This window comes from Peromyscus leucopus, chromosome 1 (genome assembly GCF_004664715.2).
Source record: "Peromyscus leucopus breed LL Stock chromosome 1, UCI_PerLeu_2.1, whole genome shotgun sequence".
Taxonomy (NCBI): Eukaryota; Metazoa; Chordata; class Mammalia; order Rodentia; family Cricetidae; genus Peromyscus; species Peromyscus leucopus.
The window spans coordinates 122,677,406-122,702,251 of NC_051063.1; the positions used below are offsets into that span (position 1 = coordinate 122,677,406).

The window sequence follows — 24,846 nt, forward strand, 5'->3', positions numbered from 1 at the left end:
ACTTAGTTTCCTTGCAGAGTTTTTCTTTGTTTTTTAACTTATTTTTACCTCCAAATAACTGATTGTTACATGTGCTTTGATACTTTTTGTGCTGTGTTTAGGTCCTGAATTGATTTGTTTATTACCTCATTCATCTGTTTGAGTCTCTATGTGGCCATTGACCTCGCGTGCGTGCCTGCGTGCGTGTGCGTGTCTGTCTGCTGTCAGTCAGTCAAAAATGAATGGTGTTTCTCAGTCACTTCTTCACTGTATTTTTTGAGACAATGTCTCTCACTGAAACTGGAAATCACTAATTGGCTACTCTAGCTAGTTAGCAAGACAATCCCCCCTGTCTCTGACTCTCCTGCACTGGGTTCACAGAGCCCTGCTGCCACACCTTGCATTTTCCATGAGATCTGAACTCAGGATTTCATGCTTGCAGAACAAGTACTGTACTGATGACCCTTCTCCCTTGCCCCTTGTTGATGCTTTTTCAGAGTAGGAATCTGAAATTGTTTTCTGGTGTTTCAGCGAGCTCATTAAACTTTGGTTCTCTATATTTGAGGAGTAGTGAACTTGTGTGTCAGAGGGGCTTATTCTCTCACGCTTTTTCTTTCTTGTGTGTTGTTTGGAGTAGCCTTCCAGTTTTTATTTAAGACTTTCTGGTAAATTATATTCATGGGATTTATGTTTCCTGCTTCTATTTAGTGTGGAAGCCAGTTGCAGTAACACAGACTGGCTTGACAGCAGCCATGGTGTTAATCTGTAACAGAAAACATTCTTCATGAGGAGGCTCAGAAACAGCAGTGATTGTACTGATTGGGGAAAACATGTAGTTCGTAGATTTTTATAGCTAAGATTATGACTAGGTTGTAGAATGAGGAGGTAATAGAAAAGAGAAAAGTAGGAGAATAAAGTGTCATTGAGAGGGAAAATATGTGGGTCAGGGGTATGGGAAATAATAAAATAATACAGAGTAGGTGCAGAGAAAGAATGATAAAAGCCTGTTCAGGCCATATAGATTATAAAACAACACCCAAAGTAGAAAAATAGGAATAATAGGTAAAATAAAGAATAATAGTGAGCACTAAAGTCACATTGAAGGTATTAGGACCGTGATTATTCCTTCTTCCCAATTGGGATGAAGATAGTTTCTCCTTCCCATCTGATGTCTTCTGTAGCAGTCCCTACAGGTTGGGGGAAGACTGATAGTCTCCATCCTTCAAACAGGTTGATGTTCCTGCTGTGAGGGATTACATGTGGGGGCTGTGGGGAGGACCAGTGGGGGCTTCACTTCGCTGCCAGAGACTCCACTTCTACCCCACGTTAGTTACAGCTTGTCATCTCTAGTGTTTGAGGGTTCACTTACATCGAGAAATCCAAGGGAGTCTGCTGAAGAGTTATAAGGAATTTATTAGGAGGTAAGTCAAAAAAGATCACTCACTAAACAGAATAGGTGAGTCGTCGCAGGGATCTGGAAAGCTGAGGTCCTGTCCCACACTGCTCCCACCGCCTGAGCCAGTCCCGCAGTCAGTTAGTTGTTCTTTCCATGTTTGGGGTGTCCCGTGATTGAGGCGTAGGATATGGAAGGCCTAGCCACCTGTGAGTAATTACCTCCAGTGTGTCCCCGTCTCCTCCTACCTGCACAAGGAGACTGCAGCAAGTTCAGCATCGCTCTTGCTCTTGCTGCCTTCTCTGTCTGTCTCAGCCAGGCCTGATGAGGGTGGTTTCTTCCAGGATGTTCACTTCAAAGCTCTGCTGGAGAATCTCAGCATGTGACTCCTCTGCCACACTTGTGTCTCTAACCCCACAGCCAGTGTCACCCAGGCCATCTCTGCACTCACTGTCCAGCCCCTGGTCACATCTGCTCTCTGTTCTCTGTTGTTGTTGCAGTGCCTGTGCCCATAGGAAAGAGCACTCCGTGGTGGACACTACTGACCAGTCAGTGGGTGCCAGGTGGTGGCCATTCCTGGCTACTGCTCTGCAGAGGTCTCATCTTAGTCTTAGTTCGTTCTTCTTCAATTCTTTCTATTGTAAAAGTTTATTGTTTTTATCCCGGTTCCTTCTTTTCACTGGGTTGCACAGAGGATGCTGCTAATCTACCATCTTACCTGGAAATCCTAGTTTTTTATTAATAGGTTTAAATATCTAGTCTAAAGTTTTGTTGGCTTTTGTTTTTTGTGGTCTTTGTTTAGCTGAGTTTAAAGAACTTAACATAAACAATGCTTTATTAAAGAGCAAAATCTTCCTTATTGTATTTTCTCTGTAGATACACTCTGTGCAGTTCTAGAAAGAGACACATTAAGTATTCGAGAAAGTCGACTTTTTGGAGCTATTGTACGTTGGGCAGAAGCAGAATGTCAGAGACAACAATTGCCTGTGACGTTTGGAAACAAACAGAAAGTTCTAGGAAAAGCACTTTCCTTAATCCGGTTCCCACTGATGACAATTGAGGAATTTGCAGCAGGTAAGGCTGTAACTTCACTAATTTGAAACCATTTCCAGAGCAAAAGAGAAGCTATGACTTACTAAATACTAGTTACAAAATAAATATATTTGTGTATAATTTCATCCACATTTTATAGCTTAGAGAAGTAAATAGAAAAGGTAAGTGCCTTGTCCAAGTCTATAGGGATAAATCTTGGCCTTCATGGGCGCTACTTCTGCTTAAAATGAGACAGACCTGATTTTGAATTTCAGGTGTGTGACTAGCATTCACATGATAGTTGCCAACAGTCTGTAACTACAACCCCAAGGGTCCTGATGCCTTCTTCTGTCCCCTGTGGGTGCCTGGCATGCACATGATGAACATACATACATTTAGACAAAACAGTCATGCACATAGAATAAACTCATAAAATTTAAAAGAACATCCATATATATATATATGTCATTTGGTGTACATATAAATATTTCTATTGGACGTAGAAGAGTAGAACTAAGTTGAGAATGAATATGTTTAGCAGTAGTTTATCCTGTCAGTTTTCCAAAGTGAAAGAACTAAGTCCTTCTAACATTGGAGAACGAAGTTAAGACATTTAACTTCAGTCTGATTCTTCACATGACCGATTTCTCTTAACACTCTGCATCATGGAGGTAGGTGGTTTTCTTTTTTTTTTTTTTTTTTTTTTTTTTTTTTTGGTTTTTTTCGAGACAGGGTTTCTCTGTGTAGCTTTGCGCCTTTCCTGGAGCTCACTTGGTAGCCCTGGCTGGCCTCGAACTCACAGAGATCCGCCTGGCTCTGCCTCCCGAGTGCTGGGATTAAAGGCGTGCGCCACCAACGCCCGGCTGGTAGGTGGTTTTCTACTGCTGTGATTGAAAACATGACCAAAAGCAACTGGGGGAGGAAAGAGTTTATTTCATCTTAAACCTTGGAGGACTTCCCAGCATATACACAGGATTGGGTTTAACCCACAGCAGCAACAACTAAAAATCCAACTTTAATTTTGTGGGAGAATTTTCACTTCAGAGCTGTGATTATAGGTGTATGTTTTAATTTTCAGATATTTGAGCATTCTATTTTTTTTTCTCTCAATTCCAGTGTAGTTAGAAAATCCTGTGTCATCTCAGTCCTTTGAAATTTGTTGAGACTTGTTTTATGTCCCAACATAAATATCCATACTCTAAGTTGATTGTATGCAGGGTCATTGAGTACAGAAAAATCTAATGAGTTCTATACTTGCCTAACAACTTGATTAATCCTGTATCTACAAAATAAATATTCTAAAAATAGTGTTCAAAATTTGTGTGTACTTAGTGTCTCCTTTTGTCCTGTCCGTTACTAAGAGAAATAGGTTCAGGCTTTGGGTTTTGGTTAAAAATAAGTCCTTATTTGGTTCCATAAATCTTGTATTTGTATATTTTAAGATCCTATCATTAGGTACATTAAATTTTGTTATTTATTCCTTTAAGATATATCCCACTTTAAATCTAGTAAAGCCTTACATCTTTGACACTAATGTAGTTTTACAATCTTTTTGAAAAGCTTTTTTGTAGTCTATATTTTCTAAAGATTTATTTTTATTATTTTTAATTGTATGTATGTGAGAGGTATATGCATATGAGTGCAGATGCCCAAGGAGGCCGAGGTATTGAATCCCCTTGGAGCTGGGAATCAAACTAGGTCTCTACAAGAGTATGCTATTACTTATTAAACCATCTTTCCAAACCTGTATTCTATATTTCCCCATTCTTTTTATTAGGTTTTCATTGTCTTTGTATATCAGTTATGTTCTTTTTTTTTTTTTTTTTTGGTTTTTTTTTTTTTTTTTTTTTTTTTTTTTTTTTTTGGTTTTTCGAGACAGGGTTTCTCTGTGTAGCTTTGCGCCTCTTCTGGAACTCACTTGGTAGCCCAGGCTGGCCTTGAACTCACAGAGATCCACCTGGCTCTGCCTCCCAAGTGCTGGGATTAAAGGTGTGCGCCACCGCCGCCCGGCCAGTTATGTTCTTACAAGCTGCTTTTTTGTTTGTTTGGTTGGTTTGGATTTTTTTTTTTTTTGGTTTTTTTGAGACAGGCTTTCTCTGTGTAGCTTTGCGCCTTTCCTGGATCTCACTCTGTAGACCAGGCTGGCCTCGAGCTCATAGAGATCCGCCTATCTCTGCCTCCCAAGTGCTGGGATTAAAGGTGTGCGCCACCACTGCTCAGCCTAAGTTTCATTTTTTTAAGGCATCCAATTTAAGCATTATCTTTTGCTTGGAATATTTAGTTTACATTTACTAGATCATTGTACATTTGATTTACATTTAATAGGTCATTGGTACATTTGGTTTACATTCAGTAGGTCCTTTGGTACATTTGGTTTACATTCAGTAGGTCCTTGGTACATTTGGTTTACATTCAGTAGGTCTTGGTACATTTGGTTTACATTCAGTAGGTCCTTGGTACATTTGGTTTACATTCAGTAGGTCTTGGTACATTTGGTTTACATTCAGTAGGTCCTTGGTACATTTGGTTTACCATCTTGCTGCTTGTTTTTGACTCAGCTGTGGATTTGTAGTGGATTTTGTTTGTTTCCTCTTTCTCCCCCTTTTTCTTTTGGAGGAACCAAGTGATTTCTGATATTTTGTTTTCTTCTGTTTGCTTGGTAAACATTCTTTTACTATTTTTTAGTGAAAGCAAGAAAAGTTAAGCAAATAAAGAGAAATCAGTATCATTGACTATTCTTTTGGTGGGTTACTTGATAATATACAAATGCTTCCTTATAAGATTTTAAAGGTAATTCTTAAAAATTAAAAATTTCAAATTAAAATTTCCCATACAGTACAAAAGATTTTACTAATACTTAACTCTTCAGTATTTGTTGCCATTTCATGTACTTTAACTCTTAATATATTTTAAAGCCCATAAGATGATGTTATCTTAAAAATCAGTAGTCATTTTAGATTACCTGTAAATTTATCCTTTCTGATGATTGCTGTGCTTCTATCTGGGATCATCCATCAAGCTAAACAATGAGTATTTCTCACAGCAGGTATTCGGCCATTAGAGTCTTTGCCCCTGTGTTCATCTGTAAACATCTTTTCCTGCTATCAATTTTCAAGGATATGTTTCTGGAAATACAATTCAGTTTAACAGTTTTTCATCTATTATGTCAATGTGATCCTGTTTCCTTTTGGCTTACATTATTTCCCTTGGCCAGTCCTTTTATGACCTCTTTAGAAGGTACATAGAAGATACATACCTTTTGTCAGGTACTCTAGGATTTTACATTACTTTACTTTCCAGTAGGTTGTCGATGATGTATTAGGGGTACTTTTACACAACAGACATTTAATTTTTTGATTTATCCCTCTGTTAATTTTAGTGAATGCTATTTTATTTTCTTTAAGCTGTTACATGTTTTTCATGACCTGAAGACTTCCTGTTTTTTCTTTTTTGTTTATTTTGTTTTGTTTTCTCTGTGTCGCTCTGGCTATTCTGGCACTCACTTTGTAGACTAGGCTGATCTTGAACTCAGAGATCTGCCTGCCTCTGCTCTTCTGCTCTTGAGTGCTGGAATTAAAGGCATGTGCCACAACCACCCAGTAAAGACTCTCTTTTCAACCTAGGAAAATTCTCATGCTATAGGCTTGAATTATCATGCATTTTTAACCTTAAAAAGTGTGTAAGTGTGTGTGTGTGTGTTGCAATGTTACACACAAACATGTAGAAGCCAGAGGTCAGTCTTGAGTGTTGTTCCTTGTAGCTAGAGTTTTCCTGCCTGGCCCACGGTCAGGACAAATCTCTCTCACCTGCCAGTCCCGCAGCTGCTCAGACCCAACCAAGTAAACACACAGAGACTTATATTGCTTACAAACTGTATGGCCACAGCAGGCTTCTTGTTATCTAGTTCTTATATCTTAAATTAACCCATTTCTATTAGTCTATAAGTTGCCATGTGCCACATTAGTTTTCTTTTTGAGACAGTCTCTAACTTGGACTCTGCCTGGCTTTGCCTCCCAATGCTGGGATTGTAAGTATGTACCATCATCCCTGGCTTCTTACATGGGTGCTGGGGTTCAACCTTATTTATAGACTAAGGCATCTCCTCAGCTTATATCCTTAAAATTTTAAGCGATCTGGAAGGAATTTTTATCCAGCTCTTGTTTCATCATGCATAGGTTCAATTCTTTTTCTTTTTCTTTTCTTTTTTTTTGTTCGTAAATTTTATTTATGAATTAATACAAAACATTCCAGACCAATGTGTCTTAATCCTCCTCCTCCTCTTCGTCTTGGTTGATCTGGAAGTAACGCAGCTCGTAGCTCTCTTTGCTGTTGGCGACCACATGCAGCCAGTCTTGGAGATTGTTCTTCTTCAAATATTTTTTGGTGAGATATTTCAAATACCTTTTGGAGAAAGGCACCTCGGAAGTGACAGTGATCTTGCTCTTGCTCCGTTCAATGGTCACAACCCCTCCACCAAGATTCCCAGCTTTCCCATTCACCTTGATTCTCTCCTGGAGGAACTGCTCGAAATTGGCAGCATCCATGATTCCATCTTCTACAGGGTGGGTGCAGTCAAGGGTGAACTTCAAAACCTGCTTCTTTTTTTTGCCGGCCACCCCCCCCCCCCCCCCCCCCCCCCCCCCCCCCCCCCGTCACCACAAGCTTTTTCACGGGCACCATGGCGGCAGAGGAGGCAGAAAGGGCCAATTCTGTTTCTTACTACCTTCCTTCCCTCCCTCCCTCCCCCCCATCCTCTTTCGTGATTGCTTGCTTTGTACGATTTCCTTATCCAGAGATTACAAGTAGTAAAGCTTGCATCATCGTATATGTCAAACCAGTACATTTTGTCATTTGTATGTGATTTTTAAATTATTTATTTATTTGAATCAGGGTCTCACTATGTAGCTGGTATGACTGGGAAATTGCTATGTGAAAGTGTGCTGACCTTGAATTTACAGAAATTCAGCTGCTTCTGTATCCCAAGTTCTGGGATTATAGGCATGCACCACCACATTTGGCTCTCATACAGAATTTTTTATAATTCTGTGTTTTAAAATCAGTAGGCTTTTTAATCCAAATTTTCTAGTATTTTGAAATCTCTTACTCCATTGTTTTACTGGCTTTGCAAGGGATCTCCTGACCTCTTTTATGAAGGAGCAGCATTAATTCTGGTAAGTTTATAAAGTATTTAACATTTTTCTCCAATAAGAAACAGTGAGTTGGGAAACTGTACTGTATAGTTTTCTATTTCCACAGCTTCCCAACCATAGTTCTCACCTTCTGTTAGCTTCTAAATCTCAGAAATAAGGCTTTATTCTCTGTTGTTCTGTACTGAAATGTCCCTTGTTCAGATTATAGCTTCAGACAAGTAGGAAATGGGAGATGAATGGTTACAAGTACCTGTCTGTCCTGGAAATGATTTGCTACAGAGAGAATGCTTCTTTTGTTGAATGGAAGTCTGTGGTACTCAGGAGAGAAGACAGAAAAATTATTTCTGTTACAGTGGAGTTCCATCTAAGTTTTCACTTATCTTAACACATTCTTTCAGATTAGCCTTAAGGATTGATCAAAACTTCAAATGTATGCTAAACTTTTATATGCTAAGTTTATTTTCTATTTCTACAGGTCCTGCTCAGTCTGGAATTTTGTCAGATCGTGAAGTGGTAAATCTCTTTCTTCATTTTACTGTCAATCCTAAACCCCGAGTAGAATACATTGATCGCCCACGATGCTGCCTCAGAGGGAAGGAGTGCTGCATCAATCGATTCCAGCAAGTGGAGAGCCGCTGGGGCTACAGTGGAACAAGTGACAGAATCAGGTATCTGTCCGCGTGGGGGCTTGGCATGGGGGGGGGAGGGCGGCCATTAGTGGTTAGCCTTTAGCCTCGTCTTGAAAGGTAGTTAACCAATATTTTATTTTATAGTTTGCTTAATACAGGATGAGGCCATAGCTGCACACAAAGGAAAAACAAGAGTAGGAACAAATGATTTAGCAAATAAGAATAGGAACAAATGATTTAAGTATTTAATCCAAGTAAGTAGAAAATGAACATAGAAGGAGCACTAGAGAAATTAAATAGGCAAATGAAGACAGTAGCGAGTTAAAAGTAGAAAAGTTGATGAATTCATGTTTTCCTTAAAAGATCAATAAAACAAACCGTCCTGGAAGAAGCAATTCTTTAAATTCCTTTTAGAAATCAAAATGCAACTATCATATGCTTGAAATTTTTACTTTTATTCTGGGTTTACTCTGTGCTAATAAATTGAACATCTTGATGGAATGGATCATTTTATAGGCAAATATAAATTATCAAAATTGACCGAAGAAGAAAGCCTGAGTAGACCAATTACCCTGGGAAGAATTAAAAGTTATCAGAGAACTGTCCATTCACAAAGTTTTTACAGGTGAGTTTTTTATCAACCATTCAAGCAACAGTTCCCTTGAGCACTGAAAGAAGAAAATACCCTGTGGTTAGTTACTGAAGGAAGCAAAATTCAGATCGGAGTTGAATAAGACACATATTCTGGATCCAACTCACCATGGAGAGGACATTCTACATCCCACTCCACCTTAAGAGGACAGTGCCATGAGACCAGATAGAGTGTTTGCAGAGTGAAGATGTAGCTCAGAGTTAACGTGTTAATAATGTAGCTCATCACCGAGGAGACTACAAGAAAACAGTGGTTCCTATAGACAGCAAGACTCTGGAGGTGGGTAGGAGTGCCTTTGCTAACGTTTTACCTCTGTACCTGGTGATAACTGTTAGTAGCTTACGTCTCGAAAACATTTCACTAACAGTGATTGATCATTGAAGAGAAAGTAGGAATTGAAACTCTAGCTAGAGATGCCGACCACCTTTGCTGAGTCTCGCAGTCATTGGTGCAGTCATAAACAAGAGCTCTATATTCTCAGAACAGGATGGACCTTAGTGTACAGCTCTAGGAAGCTCAGGTTTTCTGTAGTCATTTTTTTTTTCTTCTGAGACAGGCTATCTCTGTATAACAGCCCTGGCTGTCATGGGACTGGCTTTGTAGACCAGGCTGGCCTCAGACTCACAGAGATCCGTCTTTCTGTGCCTCTCCAGTGCTCGGATTAAAGGCTTGCACTACCACTGCCAGACAATAATTTGTAGTTCTTCCTTTACTGACTTGAAATGAAATTCATAGTGCATACTTGAGGGGATAAATGGCCTTTCTGTAATACAAAGGAGAAATAAATACAGCTGATAATAAAAATTTAAGGAGGATAATGAAGCTGATAGTATAGTTAGTACTTCAATATATAGACTTTTGGTAGGACACTAGCAGGTAAACTGAAGTGTACACTCAATATATATGTACTGATATATAATACCTTACATTCCAATGTTTGATAAAAGTTGAGTCAGCTCCATGTATTCATATATCCATATCTGAACTTGCCTACTGGCTGAAAGTTGTTTCAAATTCTAAAAGCATTCCTCAGAGTTTTTAGTCCTTTTTTTGCCAGAGACTTTAGTTGCATGTTCCCAGGCAAGCTGAAGCTCTGCCTCCCTGTTTCAGCTTTCCTGCAGAGATGGAAAAGGTAAGGGCAGTGCAGTGCAGTGTAGGAAGCTGCTCTGGGCTGCATCTGAAGGGTTCGGTCCAGGTGACAGACACATCTGTTAGTAGAGCGGCCTGGTCAAGTCACTGCATGTCCGAACTCCAGCTGCTCTTTCATAAGACGAAGGTAACAGTCAGTGTAGGATGAGTCTTTCGTAGGATTGAAGTGGAAGATGGGGAGGGGGTCTGTGTGTGTCTTCACATATGACGTGTGCACGCGTGGGTATAAATTTGTGTGTATAGGAATATACACATCATTACCAATGGCAACAACAAATGATAAGAGCTTTATTTATATGGAAATCAGTAAAATTGCACTAAATAGCTTTAGTTTGTAAATAAAATATGATTACAGCTTACGGTCCCAACAGTAAATTTCCTTTCATGAATTTTGGAGTTCTGGGTTATGGGACTCTGTTCTGTCCACCACAGGAACCTTAAAAGAGAACTTACTAAGCAGCCTACTGGAACTAATAGAAGAGTAACTGCTGCTCAGAATGTGAATTTGAGATTATTCTTACCATCACTAAAACCTCTGTTAAAATACAAAGCCCACAGTTACAGAAATGAATGGTGGTGACAGTTGTACAGTGATATAAATGCCACTTAACTATACACATAATGACTAGCGTGGTGTAATTTACATATGTACTGCCACAATAAGAAAACCCAAGAGTTCAAATGTAAAAGAAATTGAGTTATAGTAAGTAAATAACATTTTTGTTTTCTTTTTTCGAGACAGGGTTTCTCTGTGTAGCTTTGGAGACTGTCTTGGATCTCACTTTGTAGACCAGGCTGGACTCAAACTCACAAAGATTCGCCTGGCTCTGCCTCCCGAGTGCTGGGATTAAAGGCGTGCGCCACCACTGCCCGGCATAAATAACATTTTAAGTACATATTCTACTATATTGTAGTAAATTATATTTTTATTATGTTGAACATTACTGTAATAATGTAGGATTAAACTCTGAAATGTCCAGCATTAGTACTTCTATGTAGATCTAGAGAAGTTTGGCTGGAATCACACTTTAATAAGGATATGTTAACTTTCTAAATTAATTTGAGTATGTTAGAAAGTTCCTTTCAGAAGACCCATGTCTTTGGTAGAGGAGTGGCCTAACAAGATATAAAGTTAATCTGGAAGAATAAATTCTCTTCTAAAAAAGAGAGGCAGCTCAAATATGAAAAAGAATAATGAGTCTGTAAGGAGTGCTATATGGATTGCACTCTACAGTTCAGAAACCATGAGGCCAGATGAGCATTTAGAATGGGATAAAAAGAAGGAAGGATTACTGGGTCCTTACTGACCACATAAAATATTCATATAAAGTCAAGTTTTAACATTAAACAAAAATGAAACTTTGAACATACTACAACAGACGAGGATGATGTGCGCCTCTCTAAACCTGAAATAGATTATTGTTTGGTAAAGAATTTTATGTCCCAAATCACCATGAAGTTTAAAAATAAATGACAAATGTGAAACTTTTTTGAAGCAGTTTGACAAATATCATAATGCCTAGGAGTGTGCCTTTGATTTTCATCAATACTACTCCTGGGAATTTATTCTAAGAAAATAATGAAAGCTTTATAAAACAGTTTTGCTCTGAGTCATACATTATCATATAATTAAGAACTGCAAAAACCCTAGATTATCCGAGGAATTGATGAATTACATGAGTAAGAGTTTAAAATACAGAATCTGATAATGACTTTTAATGTAGTTCATAGAGAAGGTGGTTGACAGGATTCACCTCTGGATTCATGAGACGCTTTCAGTGTTTTCTCACTCACTCACTTATCAGCTGCATTTTCTGAGTTGGTTTTCTTTTGTGCTGAGGATTGACTACTATAGGACCTAAACAAGCTCTCTACCACCAACTACATACCTGGGCCATTTCCTAATTTTATCTTTAAAAAGATAAAATCCTGATTTTAATGATTAAAAATTACTGTGAAATGTTGTAGAGTGGTTCTCTTACTGTGCTGGGTATGTGACATAGCGTGGGGGTAGGAACATGAGCATTTCCCCCTCCCCTTTGGGGCTGAGGTTAGAATAACCTCATATTTACTAGGCAAGGGCTGCACCACTGAGCTTCATCTCCAGCCTGAGCTGAGTGAGATTATGTTCCAGCTGGCAAGACTGTTGACCTAGTTTGTCCATTCTGCCCTCCTTTCTTCTCTTCCTCTTTCTCCCCACCCTTCTTGTGGGGGTCTCTGCAAACACTAGTGCCAGCAGAGTAATGTTCCATTTAAGACTGAAGGAAATCCAGTCTAACACAACTCAGTAGCCAGTGTTGGTTCAAGCTTCTAGAGGCTGACACTGGGCAGGTTGTTTTAGGCATTTAAGTAAAGTACAATTTGGGGGGAAAGTTTCCTGGTGTAACACAGTGCCCTGTGCACAGGGGGCATAATTATATTGAAATGCTTCTCAAAGTACATGTCATTTCTTCCCATAAAGATTGGTTCTATAGATAGACTACGTGAGTTAGCCTAAGGGCCTAGGGGAGGATCTGGTGTGTTCTAGGTCATGTAGATAGGGCAGAGGTCATCTGAGTTATTAGCCACCTCCAGTCCTGTGGGAGTTTGGGAGAGCCCCTTGCCATACTGATAACACAAAGGTCACTTAGAGTATTAATATCTCCAGTCCTGCTTGTACGAGCTTGGTATGGCCTGGTCCTACAAATAGTGCATGGACCACCTAGGCTAATAGCCACCTCTAATCCCAGCCTTCTGGGCAGAAAACAGATTATACATCTTTTTCCTTGAAAAGACAACCCTCAATGTTTAGTATTCATGGCTTCCCTAGTACTCTGTGAGCAGGACCTTTGACCTTTGTGTTTCTAGCACCTTCTCTTTTTTCTCCCACTATGTTGTCCAGATGGTTGATCTTGTGAGCACAAGTTTTCCTTCTGCTCTGACTTCTTGGGTAGCTTGGACCATGAAAGTAGTTGCAATCATGCCTGGCTAAAGCTTATTTCTTTGACTATAAAAACTTGGGATAATAAATATAGATATAGATAGTTCACTAATGTTTGCTATTTCAGGGAGGTGAGTTATAGTAAGAAATGGAGCTTAGGGCTCAGCACATAGGAACTACTTACGGAACTCTAGTGGTGTGCCAGTAGTACTAATAGTGATCGAATTGAAGCTTTAGCTGAAAATGCTGAGGATTACAGATTATCTATAATTACTACGTTTAATACAGTCTGTTCAGTTGCCTTTGTAGTGGTCAGTTTTTACACATACAGTAAATGAAGTAAGATAGATCAGTATTTCTTGACTATTGTGACCAAACTAGACTTGCTAATTATTTTTTGTAACCTTTATTCATGGTGCCTGTCTCCACCCATCTACTATCAGTTGTTGGTTTAGTGCATTTACAACTCTTACCACAGTTTATAATTACTATCTATCCCTTTGCTTGCTTATCACTATCTCCCAAGTGGCAAAGATAGAAACTGTGCCTTGTTCACCATTGTCTCCTGACTGGCCACACACAGTGACAGTGTGATAGGCCCTCGGTGAGTATCTACTGAACTGATAGAATGTCCAAGTTTGGGACTTGGATCTTAATCACTAGAATGTTCCTGAGGGAGATCGATGGGTGCAGCATAGAACCAACAGTTACAATAAAAGCAGGGATTTAGGTCACAGCCCTTTGACTATATACAGAATAAATCCTCCTTGAGTTCCTCTTCAGTCCACACTAGGATTTGTGGGCAATGAAGGTGACATTTTCAAAAGTGTCTTTTATGATCATTTCTATTTGTAAGTAAAATCCAGGTATAGCCTTCAAAATATGAACACTTAGAGAATTGTTTCTGTTATTTTGTAATGGGATCCTTTCTCACAGGTTCACAGTTAACAGAAGAATCTCTGTAGTTGGATTTGGTTTGTATGGATCTATTCATGGGCCCACGGATTATCAAGTGAATATACAGGTACTCTCCATCCCTGTTATCATCCTGAGATATAGCAGCTACTTTGCAATAAATACTGTCTTGACAAAAACCCAGATTTCATTGTCATTGTCAAAGGAATCAGAAATCATCGGTAGTATTTTAAACCATTTCTGGCCAGGTAGTGGTGGTGCACGCTTTTAATCCCAGCACTCAGTAGGCAGAGTCAGATGAATCTCTGGGAGTTTGAGGCCAGCCTGGTCTACAGAGCAAGATCTAGGACAGGCACCAAAACTACACAGAGAAACCCTGTCTCGAAAAAACAAACAAACAAAAAGTTAAACCATTTCTGTTTTGTGGTTGTTGTAAAAATTATGGTTTCAGGAAATTGGGGTCTTTTACAAAAGTCTTAGCATACCCGGAGCTAACTTTTGTCCAGGAAACCCTTACAGTAATTCCTGTCTTACTGATTTAAAATACCCTTCTTCCCTTTCATGTTACTTGAACTTGAGTGCTTTGAACGCATCTCATTACTTCACACTGCCTCAGACACTCTTGATTTAGGAGTGTCTGAATAAATACTGCTACATTCTTTCTTTGTTTTGTTTTTGTGTTGGTTGGATTTTGCCAGGGTCTTGCATCTGAGGATGGTCTAAACTTGCCATCCTCCTCCTCATGTCTGTCTTTCTAGAGCTGAGATGACGGGTGTGTGCCAGCATGCTGCTCCCCACATCTTGGGCTGCTCCACCTCTGTTCTTGTAGATAGGGCACAGATGCTAAAGACCCTCCCTGCTCCACCTCTGTTCTTGTAGATAGGGCACAGATGTTAAAGACCCTCCCTGCTCCACCTCTGTTCTTGTAGATAGGGCACAGATGTTAAAGACCCTCCCTGCTCCACCTCTGTTCTTGTAGATAGGGCACAGATGCTAAAGACCCTCCCTATTCCACCTCTGTTCTTGTAGATAGGGCACAGATGTTAAACACCTTCTTTTCCATCCTTCCTAATGAACTGCTGTTCCCCATTGGATTGCATACCCTATAAAGTAAAATTATTTTTGAAAACATATCAATGTTATACTTTTATTTATGAATTATATAATACTGTGCCTATATTTTATACATAAAGTACAGAAATATGAGAAAAGGAAGTAAAACATGTTTCAGACTTTTATCAATAAAGCAAAAACATGCCTTATAAATGTTACCACTATATTCTCTTTAATAGTAAAAACTTTGAACCTTGTAGTCAAATGCATGCTTTTTAAAATGTTGCTACTTTGTATTCTTTGTGACTACAGCAATTCAAAGATCTGGTTCTGTAACAGCCAGGAATAGAGGAGAAAATTATTTTCATGCAGTTTTTGTGTGTCGGGTTATGTGTGTTCACGTATGAAGAGGCACGTGTTTATGTACATGCATGAGTGTGGAAGCCATAAGACAACCTTGGGTATCATTCCTTGGGTGTTATCTACCTTAATTTGGAGACAGTCTCTCATTCTCCTGGAGCTTACTATGTAAACCAAGCTGGCCTTGAACTCAGACATCTGCCTGCCAGTGCTGAGATTAAAGGTTTGCACCACCACACCCAGCTTACTTTTGTGAGGGCAGTTTGGAGACAGGGTTTCTCTGTGTAGCCCTGGCTCTCCTGGAACTCGTTGTGTAGACCGGGCTGTCCTCAAACTCAGAGATCTGCCTGCCTCTGCCTCCCAGTGCTATGACTAAAGGAGTGTGCCACCATCACCTGGCTTTTTTTGGCACTTTACTAACTGGGCTCTAGATACTGAGACCTCTGTGATTCTTCAGTGCAGAAAAACAGCAGATCTTTGAATCAGAGTATAAAAGATTTCAGTTCCTCTCCTTACTTTTGGCTTTTTTGTTTGTTTTAAAAGGCAGCTACTATTTAGCCCCTGACAATAAATAGTTCCCCTCTGGACACAAGGGCCTGAAGATAGCAAGGAGACAGAAATTGGTGGATTTTCACTTGAAATTTCTTGATGTTTCATCTGAGTGTTGACCAATATTTAAAACTGTTTAGATACACTCCATGAAGTCCGTCTAAAGCACAGGCTGAAGTTAGTTCACCTAGCCAGTTATGTTACCTAGTTAGAAGAACCGGTTTATTTAACCCTTGTTGAAAAGCCTCGTTTGTCTGGGCAACTTCTCCTAGTACCATGTGTCTACCAGCTGAGGTATGGTTCCTAACATACCATAATGCCAAATCCTCTAAGTTAATGTTTCCTTGAAGTTGGGGGGTGGGGATAGGGTGGGGATAGTGGTATGTACATGTGTGTGTTGGTCTGTGCAGGTGGGTGTATGAGTGCAGATTAAGGCCAGAAGTTGAAGTTGAAAATAATTCCAGGATCACTTTCCATCTTCTGGGCTGTTTTGTTTCCAGACAGAGTTTCTTTGAGTAGTCCTAGCTGTCCTAGAACTAGCTCTGTAGGCTAGGCTAGCCTTGAATTTACAGAGATCCACCTGTTTGTGCCTCCTGGATGCTGGGATTAAAAGCATGTACCACCACTGCCCAGCACTCTGCATCTTGTTTGAGACAGTCTCTCACTTCACCTAGAGCTCACCAGTGTAACTAAGCAGACTGTTCAGTGATATCCAGGGATTCCCCGTCTTTGTCCCCACCTCACCTCTCCATCTCTGGGGTTACAGACACATGCTATTTATTGCACCTGGTTTTTATGTAGCTGCTTGGCAGGATCTTCACTCAGCACTTCATGCTTGAGCAGCAGATACTTTCCCCACCAAGCCATTTCCCCAGGACCTTACCGTTGCAGTAGAACCATCTAGAGGGCTTTCGCTTGTTTTTTAAGTATTTATTTTGTGTGTATGTTTATATACCTGAGGGTATGTATGTGCACCGTGTGCATGCAAGAACCTAAAGAGAGAGAGAAGGCATTGGATCTCCTGGAAATTGAAGCTAGAGACAGTTGTGAGCTGAGCCCAGTCCTCTGCAGGAGCACTAAGTTTTCTTAACTGCTGAATCAGCTCTCCAGTCTTGAGAGCTTTTCTTAGTAGTACCTGAGCTGGGTCCTCATCCCAGAGACTTGTGACATAGAAAAGAAAGAGATCGCATGTTTTTATGTGAAAGTTCATCTTTATGTGCCTGGTTTTGTATTTTGTTGTTTGTTTTTGTTTTTGTTTTTTTTGTTTGTTTGTTTGTTTTTTTGAAATCTACTTTACCTTCACCTAAAATAAGAGCCATGCACATCTCAAGACACTACTTTGGCTGGCTCAGCTATATTAACAGATGAAAGTACCAGAGACTTGTGTGATAGAAGAAGGACATGATAACTTGGAACATTTTTGAAAGTTGATCCATATTTCCACTGCCACCAGCTACAAGGACTACCATTTAGGAAAGATAGACTCTTGGGACTGTAGCAGTTACATCACTCAAACGCCTCCCCCACCGCTTCAATCTCAGTTCTCCCAAATCCAATGGGACAGCAGTATGGAAGCAGCAAGTATATAAATTGATGGTAATCGATACAGGAAGGTGTTGAAAATAGATCCATATGCTAAGAATGGCACCTTGTTGTAGTGTAATGGTATTTTCTAGAGATTTTAATTTTATGGGTACAGCCTCCTTTTTATTAAACGGGTAGTAGATACTTGAAAGGTATATTCACTGAGCATGGTGGTGCATACCTGTAATCCTAGCCCTTGAATGTTCCAGGCCAGCTAGGCCTACATAGTTAGACCTTGTCTTTAAAGGGAGGTGGGGCAGGTTATATTAGTAAATGGCATGTATGGCTTAGTTTTCACAGACTGTACACACCTGTGTAACTAGTGCTTAGTCAAGGGACAGGACAAGACCACAGCAGGAACTCTTCATGATCCTCCCGCCCGCCCCCCCTCCCTACAGAGAAACCACTGTTCCGACCTTAGCCCATTTTATTACTGTTCCCTAGACTGTTTGCAGAAAGGCAGGTTGTGAGGGCACTGTCCCCATGTATGGAAGCTCTCCTGATAACTTGGTAAGCTCTGACTTCAGCTTTTCTGCCGTCCTCCAGGAAGCGTCACCCCCTCTTTAAACAAAAGCAGTTTCCTCTCTGTCCAGTTTCTCTATCATCTAAACTGGCACTGCCTGCATATTTATTTCCTCTATTGGCTTGACTCTCCTGGAGGGTGCCTTACTGTCCCCAAAGATCACTTAGAACCAGTAAGATAGAACTAACTAACTATAATTATTTACAGACATGGGTATTTTAACTCCAGTAAATACTGAAACTGAAACTGTTGAGAGGATTATCCTATTAATAAGACATGGGCTAAACAAGGAGGAAAGATTCTTTTCCCTCCAGTATCCCAAGTCTGCATCCCCACCCCACTGCAGACAGGGTTTCTCTGTGTAGCCTTGGCTGCCCTAGAACTCCCTTTGTAGACCAGGCTGGCCTCAAACTCACAGAGAGCCTGTTTCTGTCTCCCAAGTGCTGGGATGAAAGGCGTGCACTGCCATGCCGGCTCAAGCCTGTGTTCGAGTTCACACACGGAACTGCGTTTTGTAGGGAAGCCCTCTTGTGCAGCCAAGCCCCGACGCTTGATGCCTTCCCATTCTTACTGTGCCGCATGAGTTAAAGAGCTCCTCTTTTCTGATCATCACATGCTTTAAAAGGTATCTTTGATAACTAGAGATAAGCAGAGAAAAATTAGAACATGGGAAGTTTACAGTCTATTATCGCAACTTCTAGAGGCTTCATATTTTCTTTAAGACTGTTACAATTTAACTTCAATGTTTCTTCTCTTAAAAATCACAGATCATTGAATATGAGAAAAAACAAACCTTGGGACAGAATGATACTGGATTTAGTTGTGACGGGACTGCTAACACATTCAGGGTCATGTTCAAAGAACCTATAGAGATCCTGCCCAATGTCTGTTACACAGCATGCGCAACACTCAAGGTAAGAGGCACTCAGCTGCACAGGCCGCAGCCGCCCTACACTGGCTCCTGGCTCCTGTGTTCACAGAGTCGCTGGTATGCTGGGGAGCATCTTAGAAAGGGGAGAGGAAGTGGAGCTGAGATACTCCGCTGCTTTAAGTGCTGCCCAACAAACACTGCTGTTCTGAGAGAAAGTGCTTCCTAAGAACTGCCCCATGGTTTAAAGGAATTGAACTTTCCATGGAAGATAAAAGAATTGTGTCCTTAAAACCTTTCCACAGTTGTTAATGGCCTAACTCTATATTGGTGTTTTTAAATTGTTTTTAAGCAAAAACTTCATATTTCATGAAATGACTGACTGAAATTTACACTGGATCTGAAGTGACGAGGGTAGACCAGTAGTCAGATCAGAACACACTGAGTGCCTCTCAGATGACAACCACTAACCATTCTTCTCCTGTAGGGGCCAGATTCTCACTACGGCACAAAAGGACTGAAGAAAGTCGTCCATGAGACCCCTGCTGCAAGCAAGACTGTCTTTCAATTTTTCAGCTCCCCTGGCAATAACAATGGCACTTCAATAGAAGATGGACAAATACCAGAAATAATATTTTATACATAACCTAGTGTTACCGACCATTCAGTCTAATCTCAAAAGCATAAACAACTGGCCACAAATAGTTTGAGTGTCTTGAGTATTTATAATTACAGAATAAGAAACATTTTAGTTTCTTAGAGGAAGCAAAGTTTATTTAAATCTCTGCATGATTCAAAGGCAGATTTTCCATTTTCTTGTAACCCTCGGGGCAAAGAGAACCGAGTTTGTGAAAACCGAAGTCTTCCCACTTGTCTTGTGTGATTTCATAGGTCCACTGACTCGTGATCTTTCAGTAATTTGGGATTTGAAAGATTTTTGTCATATATAGCAGATGTGGGTGTTTTCACTTTTTTTTTTATAACTTGTTTTTACTATTTTGAAAGTTAGGTGAAATGGGTCAGTATTCCTACAGAATTCTTTTTAACTCAACTAATTTCAGAAAATTAAGAAAACTGAATTTATATTTGGGGTTTTGGAATATCTGGTTTTTAGCATTTGGAATAATGCTAAAAGTAAGCCTAAAAAACACCCAAGAGAAATTCCAGTACATTTGCAGAAAAAGGGTGTTGTTGTAATAGTGTGGTAGTGTATTGCACAGTACTGTTTCAAAGCTGTAAGTGGAGTTTGTACAAATTCACAATACCTGAAACAGATCTACAGGGACGAGCTGAAATGGAGTCTTTACCACTCCTCTCCCACTGTGCCTGTCCTGGGTGCTGCCAGTAATTGCTAAATGGCTGAGATGTGATGGAGGTGGAGACAGACACCGCTGTGGCGCTGCAGTGACCGGACACAGCAAGAGAGGACAGAATGCTAAGTTCCTAACAGCTGCTCTGAAATCAAAGCTGTCCAACCAGTACTGCTGCCGAGAAGGAAGGAGACTTTCCATCACCTACAGAGAAAGAGGCTTGACTGTGTCTGTAACCTGGTTAGTGGGCTGGCACATCTATAGTAAGAGGGGTCAGAAGGATATCTGACAGTGTGACGTTTCTACATTTTTATATAAAGCAGATTTTTAAAATACAAGTGAGATAACATTTTCCTCTTGAAAATGATTATCTTACAAAAAAATAAACCTTGTATAAGTTAAACCGAAGGTGTATCAGTCTCAGATAGTTGTGGAAAATTATTAAAAATGAAAATTCTTCTAAGTATCAACTTAAGAATTTTTTCTAAGTAGGATATAAAGGATTTCATCAAAAGCAATATTTTGTATTTTCACGAGGTCAGGGAGGTGACAGTGCTGGTGGCCAGGGTCTCCTGAAGTTGCTGAAGAGAGGGAACTCGTTTCTGTTTGCTCTGGTACCGGGATCTTGTGTTGCCAGCCTCAGTTAGCTGGAATACCTATGGAATGTGTGATTCTGCATAACTGAAGTTCAGCAAAGACTGTAGTAACCATTTGGGGAGGTATTTCTTCCTTAACACGTATTGCATGCCAGAGGTAAGTTAGTGCTTTTGACGTTGGGACATTCCCATGCCTTGTTTTTTACTGAAGAATGGCATGGAATGTAGTCAATGGAAGGTACAAGAAACGGAACCACTCACTGACATTGGGACATCACCTGGAATTTTTAGAATAAATTGATCGTTTTTGTTTATCTATTTTTGTCATTTGTCTCTTTCTGTAAAAGGTGAATGTGAGACGCTGCTTTGGAACAAAGGTTATCATTAATTAAAGTTTAGCTCTTGTGCATTTGTAATTTCAGTCAGTACTACAGAGCGGGGCGAGGGACGGTTGCCTGATGTGGATTGAATGAAAATGGCTCCCGTGGGCTCGTAGAGAGTAGCACTATAGAAGGTGTGGTGATGTTTTTCTGTAAGCGTAGCTGCTGCACATGAATCTGCTGACATTGTAATTATTGTCTGTGGCCCCACAGCCCGCAGTCAATGCCCCTCCAACCAATCTGGCATTGCCTAGAGGACCTTCCTGTCCTGTGGCCAGGGCTCTGCCATGGCCCCAATATGTAGGTTTAAACTAAGTCTGTCAACAAAGTATTTTCTCTGCTCAATAGCTTGGGCCATAAAGACTTTAAATTGTACCCAGCACCATTTAGTACACGTTCTAAATAGTAACTTCTTTGTTTGGACACTGTAACACCAACACATATTGATGCAGACAAGCAAGAATGTAAGCAAAGCACTCAGTACAAAGGCCAGCACACAGTAACCCTCAGGCTGCAGGGACTGGCATTTTGGCACTATGGATGGAATTCAAGCTAGGTGCCTTACTCAATGTTCTGTTGCTGTGAAGAGACACCATGACCATGGGAACTCATATAAAGGAAACATTTCATTATTATCATGGCAGGAAGTGTGATGGGACACAGACCAATATGGTGCTGGAGAGGTAACTAAGAGAGCTCTATATCAGGATCAGCAGGCAGCAGGAAGAGACCCACACAGGGCCTGGCTTGGGCATCTGAGACCTCAAAGCCCACCCCCAGTGACACACTTCCTCCAACAAGGACACATTGTTGTGGGATAGTCACAATGTGATACTCTGAGACTGTGTTAATAAAGTTAACCTTGAATGGGGTGGAGCCAGTGACTAGCTGAGCAGAATTAGCCATAGAGAAGCAGGAATTTGGACAGAGAAGACAAAAAGGAAGCTAAGGGCAGAACTAGAGTCTGGTTCGGGCGTTTTGGTTCTGGGACAATGAAGAGGAACATCTCTTGCTTGGTCTGGTATATATATATATATATATATATATATATATTGGTATATATATAGGCAAGGTCAGCTGGTTGCTTCTCAGCTTCTCTGACTTGTTGGTAAATAGAACATCCAAAGAGCTGGCAGTTGTGGTGCACACCTTTAATCCCAATAGTCAGGGGCCAGAGACAAGTGGATCTCTGAATTTGAAGTCAGCCTGGTCTACAGAGTGAGTTCCAGGACAGCAAGGACTACACAGACCCTGTCTCAAAACAACAGCAATCTCTCCTCCAAATAATAAAAATAATTTGACTAACTTGTATTCCTACAAAAGCGTTGCTATTATATCTGCCCAACAAATTAAGATGCAGTATTTGTACTTTGAAACATTTCAAACATACGTGTTTTAGGTCCACGTAAAGTTTTAGGTAGACATACTTTCAAACGAAAAAAAAATGGAATAAAAATGCTTATAGGACAAAAGAGTACAGCCATCAACTGTGGTACATGAAATGCAAAATGTTAACTCTCGCTGCCCTTCTTGCCTTACTAGTTAGTGCCTTCCTCGGCCTTCTGTCTGGTCTTGTCCTCACATTCAAAATGTGGACTATGGCCAAATTGAACAAAATGACTGTTTAACAAGAGGGAACCACAGCAGCCCAGAATGACCAAGAGTTTTACTCTTACTGCATGCTTTAAGTCTTTAACCACTGGCAAAGCTAAAGTAACTCTGAAGCTGGAGTCAGGTTTTTAAAACCGAACTTAAAATGGAATCGGACATTTGCAGTGGGTTTTACCATGTGGGTCACAGTCCCTGTCCTTTCTGCAGGGGCAGGTTCTTGGATGTGTGGCAGATTGAGCCGAGGGCTCTTGTTCTTTCTGGCTGGTGTGAAGGAGTCCTACTCTGGAGGTACCTGTGCTTCCTTACAGGGCACCTCTTCCCTCTCCTTCTATCCATCTAGACACCTGCCAGGCACCATCGGTAATTCACCAACATGTGCCCCCCTCCCTTCTTAAAAAACCTGATTGCCCAGTCTCCAGAGGTTTCATGAGTTCACCTAAAAAGCCAACAAGTTACTATAGTACAATTTTGGTTCTACTTTGTGCCTCAACTGTAACTTCTTTCAAAAGAAATAGGCGTGGTGTGGTTTAACACTTGGATCCATGCCTGAGCCATAAGGCTGGCCTCAGTGTCTAGTTTTTCAGGCGTTTCCTTCTCATGACCACATCTCATAACCTTGTCATATGGAATGTCTTTGGAGAGTAAACTGAGATGCCCCATTCTGATCACAACCTTTAATGGCTGTTTTCAGCAGTCACATTCCAGTCCCACCTGTTACTGAATCCGAACACTGCAGCCCTTGGACATCTGCCTTGCCAACCTCTTGACTCCCTTCCCTGTTCAGTTGGAGATTGGTCTTTAACCATTTCAGTGACCCTCAGTCCTCTTGTATACACCCAGATCAATGTGATTGGCTCCCTAGCTGCTGAGGCCAGGCATTCAAAGTCCTGTAACTTGGGATGTAGCTCAGTGGTGGAACATGTTCTTCAGCATTAAAAAAAAAAAAAAAAAAAAAAAAAAAAAGATGTAAGTGGAGATTGGGATATTGACTTCCTCTGGCTCCAACCTGAATCAGATTGTCAGTGCCACTGGGTGAGTTTCCATAGACGGTTCTGCCATTTTCCAAACACTATATAGCTATTCCTAGTTCTTATCTTCAGCACCTCCCCACTAGTGAAACTCCAGTTCCTGCTTCTGAAATCTTCTAGCTCATTACTGTGCTTTCAAATGCAGTTATCTGGTTCAAAAACTAAAGTCCCTGAGTCTCAAGCCCCTCTAGATTCCTGTTAACTTCACTGCAAAGTGTGAAATATCTACACATTTCTATTTATCCACTAAAACTGCCCCTATCTGGGTCACCAATACTCATTTTCTAGACATGTAAATACCGGATCAATTCACTTCTTTTGTGACAATTATCAGCTGACCACGGCTGGAGAGATGGCTCAGCGAACAGGATCTGATGACTCTTCTGGCATGCAAGTATACACACAGAGCACTCAAGACATAAAATATTTAAAAAAAAAAAAGATAAGAAAAATAATCAGTATCAGCTGTCCACTTTGAAGCCATCTCCCTTAGCTGCCCTTGCACTCTACTACCTCTGGCTAGCGTTTAGTTGTGGCTTGTCTCCCTGACCCTTCTTGCTCTGTGCTGGACCTGCATGTCAGCTCTGCGCACTGGGGATGTGTCTGACGGTCTTTCCTTTTGTTACCATCAGTTCTCTGTCACCTGCACAGGTCTCTGATGCTTCAGTTAGGTATTCAGATAACTCTGTAACTATTCCACTTTGATCTCTCCAATCATTTCAAACTTACTGTAGCCTAAAAACTCACCTCAAACCACCAACCCTGCTCACCAGCCCCAGACTTGGGCATCTTCAGTCTTAGTTGCACCGTGTGACCTTTCCTCCATCTCTGACCAAGACCCAAAGATCCTCAAACGGTTACAAGCCATCTCCCATTTAGGTGGCAGATATCTTCCTACCTCTAGGCGAATATTGTCCACACATTCTGACCTAACTGGACAAGACCAGTCCCTAACTTCAGCACTTGTACTGACCTGCCTCTGCTCCAGTCCTATTCCCTTGCACGGTGCATCTCCTCTCCTTTCGCACGGCAGTGTGCGAATTGCCACGACGCCGCTTGGAGCAGGCGAGCCCTGAGACTGGCTGCTCTTGTCACTCACTCCTAAGGATGGGTGACAAAGATGGCTCACGACGTGATCACACCCGCAGCGGGCAGGTTCCAAAAG

General features: G+C 40.7%; 2 protein-coding genes and 1 long non-coding RNA gene across 4 annotated transcripts in view; 1 reads left to right on the top strand and 2 right to left on the bottom strand.

Moving 5' to 3' along the window:
- The window catches only part of Btbd1 (BTB domain containing 1), a 42,731-nt gene extending 21,753 nt beyond the window's left edge, over positions 1-20,978 (top strand). Inside the window, exons 4-8 of one of the 2 annotated variants that reach the window (XM_028873802.2) lie at positions 2,249-2,446; positions 8,030-8,222; positions 13,841-13,928; positions 18,656-18,802; positions 19,244-20,978. In XM_028873802.2, the coding sequence (XP_028729635.1) occupies positions 2,249-2,446; positions 8,030-8,222; positions 13,841-13,928; positions 18,656-18,802; positions 19,244-19,402 (785 nt within the window). In that variant the 3' untranslated portion in view covers positions 19,403-20,978. The remainder of the gene's footprint in view (positions 1-2,248; positions 2,447-8,029; positions 8,223-13,840; positions 13,929-18,655; positions 18,803-19,243) is intronic. The other variant, XM_037197810.1, reaches the window with a different exon arrangement.
- On the bottom strand, positions 5,037-24,834 carry LOC119086411. The gene is made up of 3 exons (XR_005089688.1): positions 24,655-24,834; positions 5,367-5,529; positions 5,037-5,078 (listed from the first exon to the last, which is right to left on the bottom strand). It is a non-coding gene; the product is annotated as an uncharacterized LOC119086411 (long non-coding RNA).
- On the bottom strand, positions 6,606-7,013 carry LOC114696132 (60S ribosomal protein L22-like). The gene has a single exon (XM_037197811.1). The coding sequence runs from the start codon at positions 6,946-6,948 to the stop codon at positions 6,667-6,669; it is 282 nt and encodes a 93-aa protein (XP_037053706.1). The 5' UTR covers positions 6,949-7,013; the 3' UTR covers positions 6,606-6,666.
- Positions 24,835-24,846: the final 12 nt, after the last annotated feature.